Source organism: Manacus candei, unplaced genomic scaffold, assembly GCF_025592945.1.
Source record: "Manacus candei isolate 608988 ecotype Guabito, Panama unplaced genomic scaffold, ASM2559294v1 h1tg000043l, whole genome shotgun sequence".
Classification (NCBI taxonomy): domain Eukaryota; kingdom Metazoa; phylum Chordata; class Aves; order Passeriformes; family Pipridae; genus Manacus; species Manacus candei.
In genome coordinates this window covers 20,253,466-20,262,099 of record NW_026138091.1, presented here as the reverse complement: position 1 = coordinate 20,262,099, position 8,634 = coordinate 20,253,466, and the positions used below count along the sequence as shown (strand labels likewise).

The 8,634-nt window shown below is 39.5% G+C and overlaps 1 protein-coding gene across 5 annotated transcripts in view; it reads left to right on the top strand.

The window, feature by feature from the left end:
• The first annotated feature begins 365 nt into the window (after window positions 1-365).
• Window positions 366-8,634, top strand: part of ZNF800 (zinc finger protein 800) — a 29,793-nt gene continuing 21,524 nt past the window's right edge. Inside the window, exons 1-4 of one of the 5 annotated variants that reach the window (XM_051795660.1) lie at window positions 366-505; window positions 1,100-1,207; window positions 3,356-3,451; window positions 6,901-7,044. In XM_051795660.1, the coding sequence (XP_051651620.1) occupies window positions 1,147-1,207; window positions 3,356-3,451; window positions 6,901-7,044 (301 nt within the window). In that variant the 5' untranslated portion in view covers window positions 366-505; window positions 1,100-1,146. Of the gene's footprint in view, window positions 506-637; window positions 767-1,096; window positions 1,208-3,355; window positions 3,452-6,900; window positions 7,045-8,634 lie in introns of those variants that run through there. The other 4 variants (XM_051795659.1, XM_051795663.1, XM_051795661.1 and 1 more) reach the window with 4 other exon arrangements.

Genomic DNA, 8,634 nt, shown 5'->3' with positions numbered 1-8,634 from the left:
GCTCCCACTGGTGTCCGAGCAGCGGTGCCCTCAGGGCAGCCCTGGACATCGCGGGCGTGCGCGGGATCAGCGCGGACCTTTCTCCCGCAGGGACAAAGACGGCACCAGTTTCCGCCGCCCGCCGGGTCAGCCCTGCGGCGGGCGCCGCGCCTCAGTCCGCCCCTGCGGCCCGCTCGGCGTGGCAGCACCGCCCTTAGCCCCAGCCCCAGCCCTACCCCAGCCCCAGCCCCAGCCCCAACCCCAACCCCAACCCCAACCCCAGCCCCAGCCCCAGCCCCAGCCCCGGCCCGTCCGGGCCGCCCCGCCCCGCCCCGCCGGCACCTGTGCGGCCAAGCCGCGCAAAGGCAGCGCCGCGCCTGCGCATTGGGCGGGCGCTCTCCGCCAGGGCCGCAGTCACTTCCTGCCCTCGTGCCCATCCGGCTCCGGGGTCAGCGGCCGCCGCTCTGGCGGGACAGCGGCGAATAAAGTTTAATTCGGGGAGAGGGAAGCCGACCGTCCTCTCCAGGTAGGGCCGGCCCGCCGCGCCCGCCCGCCGCGCTTTCTCCATCCCGCCGGGCGCCTGCTGTCACCTGCGGCCGCGCGCCGCTCTCGCCCGGGCTGCGCGTGGCGGGCGCGCCCGACTCCGGCTGCGACAGCGCCTGGGAGCGCCTGGCCCGGCCCGGGAGCGCTGCCGCCGCTGCGGCTGCCGGGGCGCGGCTTTGCTCCCGCTCCCGCGGGCGCCGAGGGACCCCCTCTCGGTGGCAGGGCTGCGGGACGAAGCTGCGAGGTGGGGACGGAACGCGGCGGGAGCCGCCCGCGGAGGGGGCGCGGGGCCGCGCCGGGCCGGGCCGGGCTGGGCCCGGGGCAGGACGGCGGCCGGGGGCTCTCCCGGGGCCGGGGCGCAGGTGGCGGCAGGGCGGGAGCGGAGCCGAGCGCGGCGTGGCCGTTGCAGAGGGCGGTGTGGGACCTGCCGACAACAATGGGAACTTTTCCTGCGCCCAGGGTGCCGCTGCCTCCGGCCTGCCCGGCCCTGCCGCCGCAGGATGTGGGTGTGCGGAGTTAGCGCTCTGCTGAGCCGCCTGTGCTTCGGCCGTGACAGCTAATTTGCTTATTTCAGCAGAAGCGAGCTGCTGGATGTAGAAAGAAAGTGGGTCGTGTTCACGGAAAATGCCTTTAAGGGACAAGTGTTGTCAGACTGACCACCATCACCATGGATGCTGTGAGCCAGGTATAGTGCTGTGTGATGCTTCACATGTTTTGCATATCCCCTTCGTTTAAAGCTTGCAGAAACCGTTGCGGTGGTTGCAAATGTGAATCGTTAGTGTCACTTCTGGATATAAAACGTTTCTAAATTTTGTTTGGAAATGTTTTTTTGGTATCTGTGAACTGTCGCTTCAAGATTATTTCAGGAAGAGAATTTTTCAGGTCCTGCAGGATGTGCAGTAATTCCCGGGCCACCACGTGGGCATTGTATGCAGTGAGCAGAGGAAGGCAAGAAGCTGTGTAAAACAACTGGTCTTTTTGTTTCCAAAAAGTACAGTGTTCTGAATCTTTTGTAAAATGATGTTTCTGGCAATCTCTTACATTCATTGTTTATATTTTCACTCCGTGTCTTCTCTGGTGAGCTCTGATGAACTTGAAGATCTTATTCTCAGAGAAGAAAAAAACCCACCATGTCCTGAAATGGCTGTGTGCATTCCACTGCTGTGTGATGTGGAAGGTACCATCAGTGGAAAATATAATGAATACCAATCTGCTAGACATTTTTTAAATTGTTCTGCCTACTGTTATAGTTGGTATCCTTAAAGAAAATTTTGTTCCTTTCTTTTTGCCTTCTTGTAGAGTTTATTTGGATGCTTTCACCTGTGTTTTGGAAAGAAAGGTGCTATTTGGATGCTTTCACTTTTGTTTTGGGAAATTAATAGTTAAAAGTGTGAGCATGGCCACTTTGATTATGCTCCTTTAGTTAAATGTAATTTGAAAGTAGTTATTGTTCAGTTAGTAGAATAATTTCTTTGTGTTGATGAAATGGTTTTGAGTTGTTCTAATGCTTTAAACAAGCTGAAATACTTTTCTTGCCTGACAAATTAACAGCGGTGTGTTACATCTGCTTCACCTGCATTACCCCTGTGGATGTCAGTGGGTGTTGTACATGCATATGTGTAGAGGCAATGTGGAAACTAAAATATATTATTTTTGAGTATGGGGAGTAGGCTAGTAGAATACAATATGTCATTCTATTAGAGATCCTCAAATGATTAGCTGATTTTTAATGGTTGTTATGTGTGTATTTAAAGTGTTTTTCTTTTGATATTCTTTTCAGTTTGAATTTATTTATAACCTTACATTTTTTAACTCAACTTTCCTGTCAAAATTTGTTTAATCTTTAAATAATAAATCTGTGAGTAGTTTTATACTATGCCTCTACTACTCTTTATTAAGAAAAGATTTCTTAGAGGTGCTCTGTGCTTCATTTAGAAACTGAAACCTTAAAATGAGGTTAAAATCAAACAGGTGGATAAGGTGAGAGCTGGTTTATGAAGTACAAAGCTAACTGTTTTGTCAATAAGAAGTAAAAAAAAAGACCTAATTAATGATTTTGCAAACAAAAAATTTGGTTTTCTCTCTGGGCAAAGCTTAATTGCCATATGCATATACAGCAATGGAATGCAATTAATTTTCACATGCATAACTACTGCATATTGGAATAACTAATAATCATCCTGATCAATATATATTTTAGTTTCAATAGCTTTTATGAAGAATATGATGTGGCATGAAACATCAGAAATAAGATATTACTTCAGTTTGCTTGAACCAGAAGCATGTCTTGAATGTAGTTTTGTTGGTTAAAAATATTATGATAACTCTTTTTGATATATACTGTGCAGTTATGCTTGTGCTTTTTTTCTGATCATTGCTACTTTAAATTTGGTTTCATGGTTGTATACTAGCAACATTGAAGGCCTATAATATGCTGTGAAGTACAGTATTGGTAATGCTTTTCTGTACATTTGTTTTGGTTTTAACAATGGGATTATTCTAGGGAATTGCTTTAATTGACAGAAATTTCCAGTGAGTTAATTTGGTTTTATATATTTATATGTTTTTGTGTTTGTGTTTGCTACAAGTAGCTTTGAATACACGTTTTCTTTAAATAGTCAAAATTACAGCAAACTGTCAGAAGGTATCATGGCTGCAAAATTCAGTATTGACTTTTTTAATTCAATCTAGATGAAAATTGTAGAATAAGACTAATTTTACTGTAGTCTTGGCCTTTCTTTATATCTAGTTTACTGTATGTGTGGAAAATTCATAACTTATAGGAATCACCTGACTGTTCTCTAATAGCTTATTATCCTTTTATATATTTCAGTACACCTGTTGGAACCTGGTGATCCTCCGTTACTGCAGCAGCCTCTGCAAACGTCAAAATCTGGTATTCAGCAAATCATTGAATGTTTTCGATCAGGTATGAAACTATGCCTGACTCTGAAAAAGTTCCTTACCTTTTTATAAGAGTTACGTATATTTACTATATTAAAATAACCAACACCTGACTTCCTGCATATTGGCAAACTATTTGCAGATTTTTGGAATTAAGTGTTCCTTTTAATAAGAGTTTTCATATAAAGTAATGAAGAAATAGATCTTTCAGAATCATTAAAAATTATTTTTTGTGCTGCTTTGTGTCATTTCGCCTACTTTTATTAATGGGTTTATCATGAAACCTCTGACATGAAGAGAAAACTTTACCTTGAACTTCTTAAATTGCATTATCATGTTACTTTTAAGGTGTTTCTTGATTGTTTTTGGGAGTTGCAATACATAGCAATGAATCTAAGAACAACAACTGAGCATTTCGAGGGAGCATCCCAGAGATGATTGAAATGTTTAATGTTTTCTAGCTGTTTCTTCACTTCTGATACGGCAAACCAAACATTTTATTTTCATAACCCTTGGTCCTTAGTGCTACTAAGAATGTGTTTCTAGATTTTTCTACATAGAGCTGTTAAGTATATGAAATGTGTCATGTATAAATCATTGCTGCTGTGCAATGGAATGCATATGTGGTCTGAGTCTTGTAAAAAGGACACAGAGTTCAAGTTGTCCACTAGCATTTCAACAACTTAATACAAAAACTGGATGTGAGATTATTCATTAGTAACCTTTTTTAGTTTGATTGAGGTTGCCTGAGGCCTCAGATATGTGTGACAGGCTTCTTTCACTTGAAGCAGATCAGTGTAATCCCTGCTGGTAATACCACAAACTAGTTGCAAGTATTTTGTCTCTGGGGTGCTTCCAGATTGTCCTCACTGGTGTTAAATTGATAGCTTACTTTGATGTCTTCAGTCATCTGCATCAGGAAAGTTGGACAGAAGGCAAAAGGACCTAGAGCAAGATTTCTGGTTGGCTTTGAACATGCAACATTTCATTATGGAGAGTATTTTGACTCTTGTGGTATAGATATAGAGATTTAAGAAATTTTATCAAAAGCTTCTGTCACCCAAAGCATTAAGAGTAACACGTGAATTTGAATCTATTTTTCTTTTCTAAAAAAAAGAAATTGTTTGCTAAAGGCACATACTTTGGTATTCTAAGAGAGAGGTATTAGTTATGATCAATGTTTTCTACTGATTTCTTGTGACTACGATGTTATTTTAGCATCAATATTTATGAATATTAAGGAAATTGGACACTACCCCACTTAGATGTAACTACAAAATAGGGAAGACTTCGGTAAGCTGGAGGCAGCGTATGTGGGCAGAACTGACTGCTTTTTGCCACAATCTACAGTAGGTGAAGAATAAGGAGGTGATTTGCTTTTTCTCTACCTGCTGTGTCCACAAAACCAGTGGACGTTGTAAATTCATTTGCAGTTTTCAGAAGTTCCTAAAGGTCTGAAGTTTAATTCAAAAGGATCAATTATTTTTCTACTCCCACCAGTGAAAAGCTTCATAGTTGCAAAAGGGTGATTTGAAGCCAGAGTGACTACTGTATCATATAGTGTGACTTTCAGTATCTCATAAATCCTTTAATCTCATCCAGTAATTCTTAAACCCAGTAATTTGTATTGGAAAAAAAACATTTCAGTGCTGAACAGGGGGAGACTGAAATATCACTATAACAGGAGAGAGAATGAGGAACTTTTGTGTCCCTCAGTTGGGTAGTGGAGATGATTTGATGATTTTTTTTTTTTTCTTTTTTTGGGAGAGGGGTTTGTGGCTAGAGTGTGCATGAACAGCATGAGTGAATTCTGGTTTATTGTGTGCTGTCACCAAATTGGAAGCATTTTGTTTGAAATATAATTTGGTATGAATTATAGTTTTGTATGTCACAGGAATTTTATTTGCATGGAGGATCTTCAGTTTTGTTCAGACAGGTTTTTGTCAGTGGTTGTCTTTATATGGAGAAATTCAAATGTTGGTTGGTGAGATCTGAGTAAACAACTTGCTTTTGGGGGGAACTCTCTACAATTTTTGTTTCTTGCTATATCTAAATATTTGTCCAGTAGTCTGTTTGTAAAAATGCAGGTCAAATGCAGGTCAAAAGAAAGAGCAGTGAGAGGTGGCCCAGGAAGGCACAGGAGAGGACAAAAACTGGATGGTAGCCTCAGATGGTCAAGTTTGGGTTCCAGTTTTAAACAACGGTTGAAGAAGACAACGACACTGTACTTTGCTAAAACTCAGTTGTAAAACATTTTGTGGTACTACTGCACCAAGAAATAAAAGGTTTTCTTGGTAAAGCCTATTAGTATTGAAGAACTGCTAGGTAATATGAAATTATTCATATTTGAAAGAGTTTCATTCAGAAAATAGTTCTGCAGTGTGACTCTGAGTTTGGTCTTTAAAAGGAATTCTTAAGAGAAGTGTATGTGGTGATAGACCACTTGAACTTTTATTTCAGTTTGAAGAATGTCTTGCTGCTGTTTCATAAGTGTCTGATATTTATTCATGGTCCAGTTTCATTATATTTTTGCTTGTTTGATTAGTTTTGATTAATTCAATTCTAAGAAAAATCAAGATTGAGAAATTAGCTGAATCTGGTTAGTGTTTTTTTTCTAATTTGGAGTGGGTAAGTATTCATCATTCATGCTAATTGTAGACATTACTTTCATAATTTTCTTGAGGTAAGAAATGAAGGGGTAAGTTTGAAGTGTAAAAAAACTGTATTCTTTATTTCTTTAAGCATGGCAGAGGCTGGAATACATCAACAATGCTAGATCTAATTATCTTTAGATACAATGTATAATAGTCTCAAAAACTGGCATATTTTGTCACACTGCCTATTTTTTAATAGAGAAGTTTTGGATTTAATTACCTGTATTTTCCTTTCATTGGGCTGAAAATATGTCTACGTATCTACTGTGTCACCTAAGCATCATCATCTTGGTATTGGATCAGATACCTAGATGCAGTAACATTTCTTCACCTATTAGTTATTCTATTTGCTTTATTTCATGCTTTAGTTTTTTGCCTTACTGGATGCTGTTTTTCCATGAAATAGCTGTATTTATCTTTTCCTAGCATTGTTGGATAACCCTAGAGGAAAAAATACTACAGGCTTCTTTAAATGCTCTAGGTGCTTATTCCTTCCTGTTGGGCAGTTGTATTGCAGCAACCTAATACTGTAGTGTGGACTCTTTCCTAACGTCAGCTGTTAGTTTTTATCATAAATCATTGCACTTCCCTATAAACTGTAATGTGCGTAATCCTGGAGGATTTTTTCATACTAGTCTGTTTTTCATAGTGAAATTTGGAGTATGTATCATAAACTTATAGTGTGATGAAATAGAATTAACAAAAGATAAAATGCTGTTATAATTATTCATGTTTTAAAATGTTTCCACTTTCATGGGATGACGTGAATTAAAAGATGAACAGAAGACCTTCCCTAAGTGTAATATTTCCTTTATTACAGGAACGAAACAACTTAAACATATCTTGTTAAAAGATGTGGACACCATTTTTGAGTGTAAATTGTGCCGGAGTCTCTTCAGAGGATTACCAAATTTAATTACTCATAAAAAGTTTTATTGTCCTCCAAGTCTTCAGATGGATGATAGTAAGTCTTACTAATTGAAATATTTAATAAAGCTATATGAAGTTGAAAAAATTACCTTTCTTTACCATTTATACAAACACGTCTGAAACAAAAATGCAAAAGAAAAGGTGGAGTTACATTTCAGTAATAACATGTAGATCACTTTTATGGTATTGAAGAAGTTACAGTATTGACTTTATATGAATTAACAACTGCGACCCATGCTGGTGTCATAATTAGCTAGGTAGTTTGTACATCCAACCTTTTGATTAAGAGTGTCACTCTTAACACTTGCTATTCCTCTGTCCCCTTTTTCTTTCCTCTCTGTCCTTCTTTACTGTGAAAGATAAAGTATGTCAAAGGACTGAGAAATAATCTCGCAGAAAGAGTGGGTCTAAAAGATCTTTCAGTTTTAGATCATCATAGCTGTGGTGGACTTCAGCTGCATCCTGGCTTGGGTCAACATCCATAGTATTCTCCTGTGCTGGGGAAGCACTTATAGTGCTTGTGTCATGGATACAGTCTTTTAGTCTTATTCATTATAAAACATGGACTAAAAAGTTTACCCTTTTCTTTAACGACCTGTGCTTCATTTCACTTTACGCTGCTTTAACATAATCAATGTGATCATACCTAACCCAAAACCTTTGTTGTAGAAATTAAACATTATTATTAAAACAAATTACTTAAATGATGAAAAAAATTGAAAAACTGTATTTTAATGGAAAAAAAACTTATTAATAAGTCTCATTCTAGTGAAGATTTTTGTTGAAGCTGATTACTTTGAAAATGTACCAGCATTCAAAAATGTTTTGTAAACTTTTCTAATCTTGATCTCTTGACTAGATCAACGTAGGTGCCGTGAGGATTTTTCTTTCCTGATTAATGCTTTCCTACCTCAATATTTAAAATATTGGGAACAAACAGATATACTTAGATGACTCTTTTCCCATGTAGTGTCAGCTAGTGCTGTGAAGGAGAAGGTGAAAAGACTGGTACTGTCAACTTCCTTAAATACGTGTGCTTGGCTAGTTAGAGAGTCACAGAGCTTCTCTGTGAAAAGGGATGACTTGTATTTTCAAAGCAAGGTTAGAAGTGCATCTGACTTAGATGCAATAGGTTCTGAGCGAAACAGGATGATGCTGAGGAAGCACTTCATGTCCAGTTCCTGACATTCTAGCTGTTGAGTGATTAACTTCCATATGTTTTATGAAGTAACATAAAAGTAACATACTCACTGTTCACTATGAGAGGTGAAAATAAAGGGAATAACAATACATGCTCTGAATAAAACTGTATAAATACTTAAGTTTTCTATGAAATTGAGTATAGTTATTATTAAGTGAGAGTTTTTTTCAATAAGTAAAAGATAGTGAAAAAGAAGCAGGACCCCATGGTAAAGAATTCCAAAGACTATTCCCTCATAACTTTTTTGAGATGCATTCATTTAATATAGTCACAAAGTAGTCTTAAAAGTTGCTGTAAAATAGGAAGGACTTTTTACTTTTGGTAAAAATTATATGAATAGTCCCATCTGAAACTGACTGCAAAAGCTGTTAAAAATTCAGTGTTAAAAGATGGGTCCTGAGCAACAAAAGAGCGTATTTCTTG